The sequence below is a fragment of the Trichechus manatus genome, unplaced genomic scaffold (assembly GCF_000243295.1).
Source record: "Trichechus manatus latirostris isolate Lorelei unplaced genomic scaffold, TriManLat1.0 scaffold00031, whole genome shotgun sequence".
NCBI lineage: Eukaryota > Metazoa > Chordata > Mammalia > Sirenia > Trichechidae > Trichechus > Trichechus manatus.
In genome coordinates, this window is record NW_004443967.1 from 22,529,569 (window position 1) to 22,544,684 (window position 15,116).

Sequence of the window (15,116 nt, forward strand, 5' to 3'; positions counted from 1 at the left end):
GAAATAACCCTAACAATAAGGTAGAAGTGGGGTGGTATCAATGAATAAATGACACAGAAGATGTAAACAATATGGAACTCTGCTGCATTGCTGGGTATACGAAGACAAAATATTTCAAAGACACAAAGTCCTCCCAAATTAACTCACTGATTTCAAACAATTCCAATAAAAATCCTAACGTATTCTTTGTTTACAATTTGACAAATTGGCTCTGAAGAATAATTTCCTGCTATGAAAATATACTCCTTTTATAATCAGAGATTAACTTTTTCAAAGTCAGTCAACTTTTTCTTTCCTTCAGCTGCATTTGCCCATTGATTTGACTTTGTGGAATGGAATTCAAGATGTGAATCCTCCTCCTCTGGCCACACCAACCTGGCAAATGGTACTTGGGACCCTCAGGAGAAGCTCAGACAAACCTTCTGGTGGACTTTAAGGGACTTTGCACCACCAGAGCCAGCACCTGCCAAGAGACTTTCAGCATACACTTGATACTACCTTACATAACCACCCCCCAAACAACCGGTACTCCCTTTGTCCACCCAGTGTAAAAGGCAGGCAAGTCCCCACCCTGTGCTCTGGCCTATGGATGGTGGAGTTCCCCTGTGTGCCGTTCTCATTGGCACTGGGGACCTGTGCTTGCAGCTTCGAGTATTGACAGAGCTCAGGACCATCTTTGTCAGGAGGGTCACCGGAGGGGACTTCTAACAGGCAATCGCTCAGGAAGTGCCCTTTGAAATGATGGTCAACATCAGCTAACGGTAAACTAATCATTTGATCAAAGGAGAAGAGAGGAGGCATTGGTTGGAGGGTCACCCTCCTTCCTGGTGATGCATCTATAAAAGCTCTGCCTTTCCACGGGCTCTTCCTGCATGTTGGCAAAGGGACCCAAGGCACCATGGTTGCCCTGGGTATCACCATTACCCTGCTGGTGTAGGTGGCCACCCTCCTGCTCATCTCTATCTGGAAGCAGATCTACAGCAGCTGGAAGCTACCCCCTGGCCCTTTCCCACTTCCAATCATCGGGGATATTCTCCAGCTGGACCTTAAGAACATTCCTAAATCCTTCACCAGGGTAAGAGAAGTACTATTGATTTGTGGAGAAGAATTAGATCTAATGTGTGTGTGTGTTTGGCTCATCATCAGTCAGATTGCTGTTCTTCAATACCAGCCTGTCACAAATTAACTGAAAAATAGTAGCATCCAGGGGTGATGGTCACAATATTTAGCTCGAAGAACAGATGGGCACTCAACCTTCAGAACAGGTTGTGGCTGTGGCACAGCCCTGAGGGCTCCCTTGTGTGTGCGCATTAACTGCCTGTTGTTGGATTGATCGTGGGGGGCCAGCGTGGCTGGGGCTGTGCTATTTGCCACCTGGCATGGAAGGATCACGGAGCTTTCACAACCAGGTGCACACTGGCTGGGTGTCAACGTCGACCTGTCTGCACGATGCCAAAAGAACAGGCTGAAAACTGAAGTATTTGATTAACGCATGTGGTGCTGGGCTAACAAGGGCACCTGCCTCCTAGGGTTGTTGTGAAGAAGGAATGACTTAACACATCTAAGGACTAAATGAGTTGACAAATCCATTAAATGAGTTAATAAAGGAAGCTGCTGGGCAGTGTCTGCTCCACAGGACACATGGATAGTGCATTTAGCCCAGAGATGTTGGGCTGGCAGTGGGTGAGGGTGATGGCTCTAGGTCTTCTTGCTGTACCCAGTGTCCCAGCTCTTAGTGGCGGTGAGTGAAGTGCACAAGGGAGGGTGTCAAGGATTCAGGGTCCATGGAGTTGCTGTGCCCAGGCTGAGCAGGAAGGAAGCACAGCCAGGTGAGGCCCGGAGATTTAGGCAGGCAGGCAGGGCTCCTTGGAGGGGTATGATGAGTCCAAGAAGCTCTAGGGCAGCACAGGTGGGTGTTCTAGTAGTTTCTATCCTAGAAGTCATTCTCTAGAATCCTGTCTATCTGGAATTATCTAACAAAGTCAGAAGATACAGCTACACAAGTGTGTCAGACAATAACACCAAATGCCAATAATAGCGACACTTTGAAAGGGACAAGCACCTGCAAACATCACCATCACAAATACCCACTTTCTATTTTGTAATACTTTTCTCACAGATCAAATTTTCAAAATTAATGTCTTAAAATATATTACAAAACAAAGGAAATGGACACGTTTTTCAAACGACTTCTTTGGGGGGTGGGGTCCTGGTGGGACTTGACCAGAGTCGGAGCACCCTTCCCAGGGCAGCTGCACCTTAGACAGTGGCAGAGGGATTGGAGAGGCCGTGGGACCCACGAGCCCTGAGTGGGAAGACCAGACCGTTCCTCTCGCTCTGCTCCCTGCAAAACCAAGATCCTAGTGGTTGGGCTGGGCAGAGACCGGACTTCCCCAACCCCTCCGGGTTCTTTGGCTCAACAGCGGTAACTTCGTGAGGGCGTGTTTTAAAGCACAAACCTTCGTGGTCCATCCTGCTCCATGTGTTCCCAGCTCGCACAGCGGTACGGGCCGGTGTTCTCGCTGTACCTGTGCGGCCGGCGCTTCGTGGTCGTGCACGGCTACAAGGCCGTGAGAGAGGTCCTGCTCCAACACAAGAACGAGTTTTCCGGACGAGGACGTAATCCTTCCTTCGACGCCCACAAGAACCATGGTGAGTCTGGCTCCTTGAGCGACGTGGCCCAGCCTGGGCCGCTGTGCCCAGGAGGGCACCATTAGGGGCCCCCTGCATAATGACAATAATAGGAACAGCAGTGGTAATCTTAAAGACAACTTATTAAGAGGAATTTCTAAGGTATGGCAGATAGGGCAGGTGCCCTGGGTGCCCCTTGGGAAGGGGGATGAGTATTTTCTATTGGCTGTGACAGTTTCCATTGCCAGCTCTGAGAGATCATTCAGCAATTTAAAACTAATTGCCATCGGTGCTATGTTCGTAGATATGCCAGGCTCAGACACCACTCAGGTGATGCCATACACATGCACACACACAGGCATGCATGGATTGATTCATTTATTGCAGAGTAAGCATTTTAATGAGAGCGACTATGTGAGACGCATACACACTACTCTCCTAAAATGAAAACGGTGCATTCCAGATATCCAGGCACCTATCTCTGGTCAGCAAGACAGGCATGTTGCCAGAGAAACACCGAGGACATTTGCTCTCATGCCTGTGACACCGGGTGCAGCAGAAGGATCGAGAGCCATCACCCTCACTCACTGCCAGCCCACCAGCCTCTCTGGGCAAAATGAACCATCCATGTGCATTGCCCTTTCCAATAACATTTGTAAATTCTCTGGCCCTGTCCACCCCTTCCCCCCTCCAACCTCTGCATCTCTCTTCTCCTCTTTACCGCACCTTTCAGGAGCTGCCCATACCTGGTCTGCAGCTCCTCATGCCTCTCAGCCTCTCTAGGTGATGATTCCATCCTTCCCAAACACGTTCTCCCTGGACTCCACAGCTGCACTCTCTCCTGACTCCTTCTTCCTACATCCTGGCTCAGCTCATCCTCCCCCAGAACTTCGGTCATTAGAGGCCCAGGCTTAGTCCAGGCTCTGTCCTCAGGACATCCCTTTTCTGCATTTGTCTGGTTGATTCTCCCTGTGTGCCTACAAACCACTGAGAGCTTCTCACTCCAGCTTCCATTTCTCCCAGAACTGGGTTTGAGGTGACTCCTTGCTGTCCCTTCTTCCCTTAGGAATCATTTTCAATAATGGGCCCACCTGGAAAGATACTCGGCGTTTTTCCCTCACCATCCTGCGGAACTACGGGATGGGGAAGGAGGGCAATGAGCAGCGGATCCAGAGGGAGGCTCACTTCCTGCTGGAGGAACTCAGGAAGACTCAGGGTATGTGCACCATTGGGACGGGGGGCACCATGGCGAGGGGAGAGAGAGGGACCTAGCCCCACCCTGCCCAGTACAGTGTGTCCCTGTGCTGGAAGGGGCCCTGGCCTGTGGGGATAGAGGATCTGTTGGGAGGGAGGGGCCAACCCCACCCAGAACAATGGGTCTGCACAGCAGGGAGGGGGCTGACCCACCTGGGACAGTGGGTCCATTCTCAGGGAGGGGGTTGACATCCCCGGGACAGTATCTGGACCATCGGAAGCAAGGAGCAGCTCAGGGAGCTGTGCATGGACAGGGTCCTGTTAACCACAGAGATTTTATTTGACAATTTGAATTTCCTGTTCTACATTGTGGGTAGAGAAGGTGTGGCTGTCAAGTATGTAATTTTTGTATTCCAAATAACTTTGAGAGGCAGAGACAACCCAAATAGACTTAAGAACTCAATACTGTATGTGAATCATTATGATTTTCAGTGTCTTCTCACCAACAGACAATGAAAACAGGCATTGATCAGCATGTGGCAGGAGATGGGGTTATTGGTCTGAAGGCAGTGACGTCCCCTGCAGGCCGTCACATGAGAGGCTCAAAACTCAAGTTCTGTGTGCATAGCTCTGATGACCTTGTCTTCCAGGCCAACCCTTTGACCCCACCTTCATTATCAGCGCTGCGAACTGCAACGTCATCTCCGACATCATCTTCCGCAAGCACTTCGACTACGGTGACAAGAAGTTACTGAGGCTGTTGAACATGTTCAATGAGAACTTCTATCTGCTAAGCACTCCCTGGCTCCAGGTGCAGCCCCTCCTTTCCATTAATCTGAGCTGAGTGCTGCTGCGTGGTTTACAGCGGGAAAATGGAAAACTCGGATTGTGGGGGATGAGCGAGGCCTCAAAAGCAGAGAATGGGAGCACATCAGGGCATCTGAGCAGATAGCCTCAATATTCCTTCTAGAGGCAGACCCTGTGCGAACCTCGGGACTGTCACCTTTTGCCCTTTAAGAGTGGTGTCCCCGAGAGACTGATGTTCAGATGAACAAGAGCTGGCTGCCATGTTCATGTTTCCGTCACAGAGTGTCACCCCCGACAGGAGTGCCCAAATGATCCTGTCCACCAGAAATATGTATTCTAAATGAGATGATCACAATGGTCATAAATTCAAGTATCAGCCTAGTCAGCACACACAATTAGGTTGCATCCAGAAAAAGAAATCTAGTGAGATAACTCTTTCTCTCTCTCTAGCTTTATTATTATTTTGCATCCTATCTATGCTACATGCCTGGGAGCCACAGGAGGGTCCTGAAGAACGTGTCTGAAATCAAGCAGTACTCGTCAGAGCAGGTGATGGAGCACTACATGTCGCTGGACCCCAACTGCCCCCGGGATTTCATCGACTGCCTTCTCATTGAGATGGAAAAGGTGCCCCCAACCCCAGACTGTGTGACATGTCTAGATCTGGGCCCCAGACGAGGCGGAGGGTTAGGGGGCTGACAAGCATTTTTTCTGTTTATGTCGCACCTGCACATCTGGTGCGAACAGCCATTGTGGTCACATTTTGCTGCTCTTGGTCTCACCCGGCACATTCTGCTCCAATAGGGCACAGCTGGCTATCTCACATCAGCCAGACCCAATGCTTTTGCAACCTCAAACACCACACTGTCCCTACAGTACCAGCTGAGGGTGGGCTGGTGGGTATCTCACAGCAACCCGCCCCAGACTGTGATCTAGGTCATTTCTGGACCAACAACTTTAACCATCTGTGTCTTGCCTGGGGGGGGATCCTCAGCCTTCCTCGTCAGCACATAGACCCCACACTGTGAGAGATTCAAGTGGTCCTGGGCCTACAACGCATCATCTACCTGACAGCCCTCAGGTCTGCCCTTGACAAGAACATGTGAATTCCACACTCTGATTTCCGCAGATAGCTACCCTTTTGTCTAAGAATCCTCCTCCATCATTGGGGTGTCTGGCTTCCTGTGTGACTTCCTGAGCCCATAGCACGTCCCTGACATAGGCCTGGCAGACCTGTGTCACCTGAGGCGCTGGCCTCGGGCAGAAGGCAGCCCTGAACCAGCTGCTGTGACATGGCGAGCTGCCAGCCAAAACCCCACAGCACAGCCACCCCTACAAATGCCACAAGTGGACAAGTGCTCTTCCCACCAGCCTCTGAGCTGCTGAAGGTCCCGTCACCTAAGCACCTCCAACTTTGGGGAAGAAGGAGGCCTGCCGCAGCTGCAGGCTGGACGATCTCAACGGAGGCTGCCACAGAGCTGTTGGAAGAGCATGTGGAGTCCCTGGGTTGGAGCTGAGTCCTGCCACTTGACCGCTTTCCTGGATGCCTCAGTTTCCCCAACCATCCAATGGAGATGATAATGTCTCTCCTGGCTGCAAATCATGGTTTACTTGGGTGATCTCATGGAGCAATGGATTCTGGCTGGCCCGCTTTGACTGTTCAATAAAGACAATTTCTATCTCTGTAGAACTAGGAGGGTCAGCACATTCTCATTTGCTGAAGGGGAGATAGTTGTCTCTTCTGCACCCACCTGGAGACATCCTCTTATCGAGTCCCTTTCTGTCTCTGATACTGCAGGTAAAGCAAAGTGCAGAGCCTAGGGACATGTTGGACAACATTGCTGTGACCATGGCTGACCTGTTATTTGCGGGGACAGAGACCACAAGCACCACCTTGAGATACGGGCTCCTGATCCTCATGAAGTATCCGGAGATTGAAAGTGCGTCAGTACTGAGCCAGGGCTATTTCTGCAGGTCATAGGCATGGGTGGATGCCAACACCGGGCCAGGCCTGTGCCCTGGGGTCACAGGATGAATCACTTTGAGGGGAGAGCTCTGCAGACACACCCACATTCCCAGCAAAACCTTCATTGCAGAAAAGAAAGGCCCCATGCTCTTCCCTACCAGGGGTCCAACAACATAGCTCAGAGTGAGAAATGTTAAGTTCCACTCTGTAATACCATCTACTTATGACAGTGAAAAGATGTCTCCATTACTCCTGAGTAAGGCTGACTTCTCAGCAGAGAAGGGAGGAGGGTTGGAGGCAGAGGGCGTAGCTGGAATCAGATGGAGAACAGATGGAGGGAGGCCTTTTATGGGTCGGTGGCACAAGAACTTTTGACTGCTCTGTAATGGGGGAGCCATAGACTTAAAAAAAATTTTAATTACTAATTATGAGGAATTTGCAACATAGAGAAAAAGACAAAATAAATATGACTGGCACTCCTATACGTATTGCCATAATTGTGTCAGAGCTCTTCCAAAGAAAACGTGGTGCAGTCAGCCAAAGCCCTCCCTGCCTTCCCTCCCCAGAGATGCCAACGCCCTGGCTGGTGCTCACTACTCCCATGCACAACTTCATATAGTTAACCTTTATTAAGTATCCGCAACAATTCATATTATTGTATATGTTTTAAAATTTTACTTGGGTACCATACTGCATATATCTTTTGTAGGGTTTTTTTTTTTTTTCCACTCAGTGTATTATAAATGCCCACAGAAAATCTTAAACCCAGAGAGGTTAAGCAACTTGCCAAAGTTGCTTTAGCCTGTAAAAAGAGAGAGATTTTCAGACTGGTGCTTCCTAGAAGGTCTTTGAAAAGTACACAATACGTGTTTGATTCCATTCTGTCATTCTCCTTCATACTTCTTAGAAGAATGAAGTAAACCAGCCTGAGGTAATAATTAATACAAGAATTTCTTAAAAAACAATTGGCAAGACCTTCTGTCATTCTCTACCCCTAAGATAAAGAGAAGAACTGATTAGCCATAATCAGCTAAGATAATGGATGCCAGACGCTCTGTAGACAATAAATAACCTCATAGAGTTTAGCTCTTACTGATATTTATAGAGAGATTATCTGATGACTCAAAACACCTGGGACACCATGAAGCACTGATTAGGTGTTCGGTTAACTTCTGTTGTGTAGATGATTGAGTGGATGGGTGTGTGGATGGATGCATGGGTGGGTGGGTGGATGGATGGATTATTGGAGAGATGGCTGGATGGATGATTTGACGGATGGGCAGATGTATCGTGAATGAGTGGATGGGTGACCAGCCAGCCTGGATCAATCTGTTAAATTTATTCCGTTAATATCTTGGCAGAGAAACTTCATGAAGAAATTGACAGGGTGATTGGGCCAAGCCGAATGCCTGCCATCAAGGATAGGCTAGAGATGCCCTACATGGATGCCGTGGTGCATGAGATTCAGCGATTCATCAACCTCGTGCCCTCAAATTTGCCCCATGAAGCGACTCGGGACACGATGTTCAGAGGATATGCCATCCCCAAGGTCGGATGTGCACCATTCTGTCACCCTTCAGCTAGGCTGACAGGGGACAGGGTGGAGGGACCGAAGGACAACCTTTTTGGCAGCTGTGGCCGAATGGTGGAGGCTGGTCCAACATTCCTACCCCACAGAATTTTGCTTCCTTAGCCATTCTTTCCTGCCTTCCAGGGACCTGGTGACTACAAAAATGCAGGAATCTGGAACAGTGACTCCACAGTAGCGTTTGGGCACTGTGGCATATTCTACACCAACGCGGGGGTGGGGGGGTGGGGAACAACCCTGAAGTTAATCCTTTGAGAAGATTAGGACCTCCCTTCCCATTTAGACCTAGCCTCTGACTGCTATTTCACACAGCAGCATTGTCTTTCTATCTAGCCCTTAGTTAAACAACTTCCCACGACTAGATATATACTGTCCTGTGTAATAACCAAGAATTGAAAACAACTTTCTTCACAGCTGGCTTCCAGAGGAAAGCCCACATGTGTCAGCTTGGCTAAGATGGTCTTTATTCTTCTAGGGCACGGTTGTAATTCCAACTCTGGACTCCCTCTTGTATGATGACCAAGAGTTCCCTGATCCAGAAAAGTTTAAACCAGAGCACTTTCTAAATGAGAATGGAAAGTTCAAGTACAGCGACTACTTCAAAGCATTCTCTGCAGGTAAAGAGTTCAGATGTTGCAACTTCCCCCAAGCAGACTGCCTCCTACCCTACTCATTTTACTTCACTTGTACTCTGCCATCATCACAGACATACATCAACTTCTTTGTTCCATCATGCCCCTTGTTTTTATTTGCAACATGACCCCAATGTTTTGCTACCTATTCAGAGAGTCTAAATGACACCTTTTCACCCAGAAGTTCTGGGAATGAGGTGTTGTGGATGAATTATCTTTTCCATACAATGTACACTTTACCTAATTCAGTGCTAAAGCTTAATTTCTACTTCAACAGAACTTAGTGAAAATCTTTCAAAACTACATTACCTAATTCTCCATAATTTTAAACAAGAATTACTAAACACAATCAACCCTTTGGTTACCTGGACTCATCAAGGGAAGCATCAAAGTCTTCCCTGGGATGAGAGTCAGTGGCCGCTCCCTTGGCCTCCTTCCCAGGACTCTGCCTCCGGTATTGGTGCAAGGGAAGATCATGTAACCAACTTGATAGCTTTAATTTGACACCCAGTGTTAGAATGTTAGCTTTTAACTCAAAGGCGACCCACTGCTTTCCTGGAGAACACCATAGGTGAGCATCGGGCAACACTTCTCTTGCTGGGCAGAGACCATGTTGCCAACTTAGCTCAGGTGTTTCCCATTGTGTTCAGGATGGTTGCAGTTGTAGGAAGGCTATCCCTGAATAAGTCCACATTACTGATTTCCTTACTCAGAATGTATGTTAATACATCTTCTGCTTCCTTTCAATGGGCAGGAAGGGGTAGTTCTGCTCTATTCCTCTCTCCTGCTCCCTCTGCTGTCTGGCTTTTGGTAGAGTTGACTCTCTGTGGGAAACCCTCAGTGTTTCATCAGCACTCTTGTCACTTCCAGGAAAACGGGTGTGTGTCGGAGAAGGCCTGGCTCGCATGGAACTGTTCCTCTTCTTATCTGCCATTTTGCAGCATTTTAATTTGAAGTCTCTTGTTGACCCAAAAGACATTGATCTCAACCCCATTATGACTGGGTTTGGTAGCATCCCACCACATTACAAACTCTGTCTCATCCCTCACTCATGATGTAAGAGAAGACACACACTGAATAACCAAGGTCTGTGCCCCAGGTGACTATGGGCACCTTCCTGCTACCCACAGCCCCAGTGCCACGCGGGCAGCATCCCTGTCCACACTGCCTTCAGTGAAGACAGTTGGACTCTCCATGTGTGGACTAAATGAGGCCGAATGTGCTGCTTTCCAGAGTCACAGTCCTGAGACAGAATTTGAAAGCAAAGTTCAAAAAAGATCTTGTTAATTAAACCAAACTATGAATTAGTTTGATCTATCTTAGAGAATCTAGAAACAATGGTAATTAAGAATTTATCACTTTAAATTAAACTAACCTCTTCTGAAAAACCAGAACTGCTCAGTCACCAGAGTAATAGCTATTACAAAGGATTCACAAAAAGGAATGGGGAGAGGGGGTGATACACCTTTTGCAGGATTTGTTAGCTTTGTCAGAAACAGCCCCTCTCCCCCACCAAACTGCCTTAGGATGTAAACTTGCTCATCTGAGCTCACTACAAGCATCATTCTGGGCTGTATCTTAAGATTAAAATAGATCTGAAAATTCAGCACCATCTGTTTTTATTATCTCTTAATATTAAAATGTGACTTTGTACCTGGAAAGAGGAATCCGAAGCACAAGGAGACTGTGTTGCCAAACCCTAGAAGGTGGGTTCTCTCTGGCGCGCTCAGACCTGCCAATAATCTGGACACCAGCCTTTGAGAAAGAGAAAGTAACTTTATTGCTATACACACAACAATGAGCCAGGAGGAAGTTCCTCAGATCCAACTCCCTGAGCTATGGAGAAGCAGAGTTTACAGGCGATTTGGCCAGCAAGATGGCGGCTGCGCAGGCATACTCGGGAGGGAAAATTCTAGCAGGAATACGTAGGGAAGACATTGCTGGAATTATGGTGACCAGGAAACAGGAAGCGACTTGGTTCTTGTCAGACCTCTTGCTTCACAATGGGGTCCAGGTGATGATTTTCCTTCTGATTCGTTCCATCTGTGGTTTCATCCTCTGTTGAGGTCAACTAACAGTTACAGCTGGCCCTTTTGTGCATTTCAGGGTGGGCCAAATCTGGCTTGGGCTGGTGTAAGGCAGTCTTTTCTGACTAATGGACATTTACTGGCATTTGTAGGGTCAGGTTGCAACTCTGGCGTGAGATGAGACAGACAATGAAAGCACCAGATCTGCTTAATGAACTGAACGTTAACACTATGAGATGAGGAGGGGTCAGGAATGAGTTCCATTGCCCCCACCTGCTACACTGCACGCCCGCTGTTGTGCCTCAGTTTCCTCCTCTGTGAGTGAGGGTGGCCACAGCTTGCTCTCTGGTGTGGAGCAGAGAGCTAAGTGAGTAAGGTAGCACAGCCTTCAGAACACTGCTCGGCACACTGTCTGATCTTTGAATGTGCCCCTTAATAAAATGTGCAATGTTTCATCTGGGCTCTCATCATGAGTGCGGCAGGCTGAGAAGAAAACCAATGTATACATGAGTGTGCACCCTTTGTACCTTGGTGGGGGTGTCTTGGCAGGGCCGGTAGGAGGGAATGGTGGGGTAGGGAAAAGAGAAAACAGTTCATTAAAGAGTGTGCCCTGACCCTGAGAGCAACTGTTGTTGTTAGGTGCCAATGAGACAGTTCCAACACATAGTTACCCTGTGTACAACAGAATAAAACACTGCCCAGTCCTGCGCCATACTCACAATCATTATTATGCTTGAGTCCATTGTTGGAGCCACTGTGTCAATCCGTCTCATTGAGGGTCTTCCTCTCCTTACTGACCCTATACCAAGCATGATGTCCTTTTCCAGGGACTAGTCCCTCCTGATAACATGTCCAAAGTACATAAGATGAAGCCTCACCATCCTTGCTTCTAAAGAGCTCTGTGGTTGCACTTCTTCCAAGACAGATTTGTTCATTCTTCTGGCAGTCCATGGTATATTCAATATTCTTCGCCAACACCATAGTTCAAAGGCATCAATTCTTCTTTGGTCTCCCTTATTCATTTTCCACATTTTGAATGCATATGAGGAGATTGAAAATACTATGGCTTGGGTCAGGCACACCTTAGTCCCCAAAGTGACATCTTTACTTTTTAACACTGTAAAGAGATCTTTTGCAGCAGATTTGCCAAATGCAATACATCATTTGATTTCTTGACTGCTGCTTTATATTTATGTTTTATATTTATATTTATTATAGCTATGTCCTTCTAGTGTATTGACCCTTTAATCATTATTAGTGTTCTTCCTTATCCTTTGTGGTGGATTTTACTTTAAAGTCTATTTTGTCGGAGATTAATATTGCCACTCCTGCTCTTTTCTGAGGTTTGTTTGCTTCATATATTTTTTTCCATCCTTTGAGTTTTAGTTTGTTTGTGCCTTTAAATCTAAGTTGTGTCTCTTGTAGGCAGCATATAGATGGATCATGTTTTTTTAAAATCCGATCTGCCACTCTCTGTCTCTTTATTGGTGCAGTTAGTCCATTTACTTTCAGCATAATTATTGATAAGTATGAGTTTAGTGTTGTCATTTCGATGTCTTTTTTTTTTTGTGTTGTTATCTTTGTTCCACTTAATTTTCTGTGCTGAGTCATTTTTCTTTATGAATTTTCTTTTCATCTTTTTCATTGTTGTTGATTTTGTGCTTGCTGAGTCTTTATGTTTTCTAGGTTTTCTTTTTGTGACTTGGAGGACTTTTAGTTTCCTTTGTGGTTACCTTAATATTTAGCCGTATTTTTCTAAGTTTATACCAGTCTTTTATTTCTGCATTTCACCTTGACTTTGTTGCCATATGAAAAATCTATGTCTACATTTTTTAAGTCCCTCTTTTTTGTTTTAATGTTGTCGTCTTTTACATATTGACATCTGTTTCCCTATTTTTCAGTGTTTTTGCTTTGATTCCCTATCTGGGTTGATATCTGGTTGCTCTGTCCTGTGTTCTAGTCTTGGCTTGTTTTCTGATGTGACTGATTTTCTAACCAGAGGACTCCCTTTAGTATTTCTTGTAATTTTGCCTTCGTTTTTGCAAATTCCCTAAACTTCTGTTTATCTGGAAAAGCCCTAGTTTTGCCATCATGTTTGAGAGACAGTTTTGCTGGATATATAACTCTTGGCTGGCAGTTTTTTCCTTCTAGGCTTTATAAATGTCATCCGATTGCCTTCTTGCCTGCACGGTTTCTGCTGAGTAGTCTGAGCTTATTCTTGTTGACTCTCCTTTGTAGATGACTTTTTGTTTATCCCTACCCACTCTTAAAATTTTCTCTTTATCTTTGGTTTTGGCAAGTTTGATTATAATACGTCTTGGTGACTTTCTTTTGGGATCTACCTTATGTGGGGTTCAATGAGCATCTTGGGTAGATATGCTGTCATCTTTCACAATATCAGGGAAGTTTTCTGCCAACAAATCTTCAACAATTCTGTCTGTATTTTCTGTTATCCCCCCGTTCTGGTACTCCAATTGCTCGTAGGTTATTCCTCTTGATAGAGTTCCACATAATTCTTAGGGTTTCTTCATTTTTTTAAATCCTTTTATCTGATTTTTCCTCAAATAAGTTGGTGGCAACTGCTTTATCTTCAATCTCTCTCTTTCTGACTTCCATTGCCTCAATTCTGCTCCTTTGACTTTCTATTGAGTTGTCTATTTCTGACATTTAATTGTTAATCTTCTGGATTTCTGATTGCTGCCTCTCTATGGATTCTTGCAGCCTGTTAAATTTGTCATTATGCTCTTCTCTAATGTTTTTGATTTCCTCTCTTGCATGTTCTGCATTGTGATTAATTTCCTTCCTAATTTCTAGAAGATTCTGTGTATTAATCTTTTGTATTCTGCCTCTGGTAATTCTGAGAAATTTTCCTCCTCTGGAAAATTTCTAGATTCTTTATTTTGGGAGCTTGCTGAAGCCATCATGGATTGCCTCTTTATGTGATTTGATATTGACTGTTGTCTCCAAGCCATCAATCAATAAGTTATTATATTTATTTATTTTATGTTTGCTTACTGTGTCCTAGCTTCTTGTTTTGTTTTGATACGTCCAAATAGGTTACTCCTGTGAGCTAGTTTGATTATTGGCACCTTTGAAGCTTCAATGTCCTGTCACCAGGTGGTTAGTTCTTTTACTAGGTATGTGAGCTCAGGAGTCTGCCCACTCCTCCGGCATGGATTCAGCTCAGGTGCCCAGGTAGATAGCCACCAAGTGTGTGTTGTAGGCTCTCACTTACAGGCGTGGGTGACTGGTGTAGGCACAGGCATCTGGCTGCAGCAGGGGGACACACTCTGAGCAAGACAGGGGGCTGATGGCTGCCTCCAAGTGTGCAGGAGGAAGGCGTGTCCCTGTTCCCTAGAGCATGTACATGGGTGGTTTTGCATACAGACTATAAGCACCTAATGCTCTTGGCTGAAAGGACTGGGGGGTACCTCTTATTCATGAGCCCCTATCTCAGGTGGCTAGGTGGCGTTGGTGGAGCCACCAGTCCTCAGGCCCCTGATGTGGGTAAGTGAATACCCTGCTTAATGGGGAGAGCGGTGTCAAATGTCTTGAACTTGCCACTTCACAGCTGAAACAGTTGAAGTTAGACTTCCGGTGTATACCCTGTTGTACTGTGGTAATTAGGCCTACATTGTTGAGATGGGCCCACACAAGTCTATGCTGGGGGAAAGGCATTCAATGTTCATGGATCCCTCATGCCTATGCCTAGGCAAAGGAGCTGTGCCTACCCTGGGAGATGGCAGTTTATTTTTTTCCCTGTTTGTTAATTTGTTCACACTGTAAGACAGGGAGAATGGCTCCGGGCATGTGATGGATCCTACTTCCGGACCAGGGGACTCAGCAATTGCTGAAGCCAGTCTGGGACCCAGTGCAGAGCAGGGAGCGGGGAGGTAAATGGGAGAGAGGTTTTTCCGTAAGGGGAGTGTTTTCAATCTGTGCGGTAGGCAGTACACAGTTACTTATTTTTTGCCATTCCAGGGCTGCTTCTTACTTGTTGTGGGTGGTCGTGAAGACTCTGTGGCACTGGATCTCTCCCAGTGCAGATATTTCACCTCCCGAGCACTGCTGCCGCTTGTCTGCCTCACTGCTCACCCCCGAGCTGATCAGGCCTGAAGGGCTCAGGCACTTGCTGGATCAGGTTTGGCAACTCCTTGCTGCTTCCAAACCATCTCTCCCTCCCTCTGCCACTCAGTCCAGTTCCTCAACTCAGCCTTTGATGTTCAGGGATCCCAGATTGCCATATATAATCAATTCACTTGTTCTTTTGG

At 46.6% G+C, this 15,116-nt stretch overlaps 1 protein-coding gene across 1 annotated transcript; it reads left to right on the forward strand.

Moving 5' to 3' along the window:
- Positions 1 to 898: 898 nt before the first annotated feature.
- LOC101343596 (cytochrome P450 2E1-like) lies at positions 899 to 9,873 on the forward strand. The gene is given in 9 exon segments (XM_012555150.1): positions 899 to 1,075; positions 2,493 to 2,652; positions 3,698 to 3,847; positions 4,476 to 4,636; positions 5,083 to 5,259; positions 6,431 to 6,572; positions 7,960 to 8,147; positions 8,662 to 8,803; positions 9,689 to 9,873. Coding segments are annotated over 9 exon segments (1,482 nt in total).
- Positions 9,874 to 15,116: the final 5,243 nt, after the last annotated feature.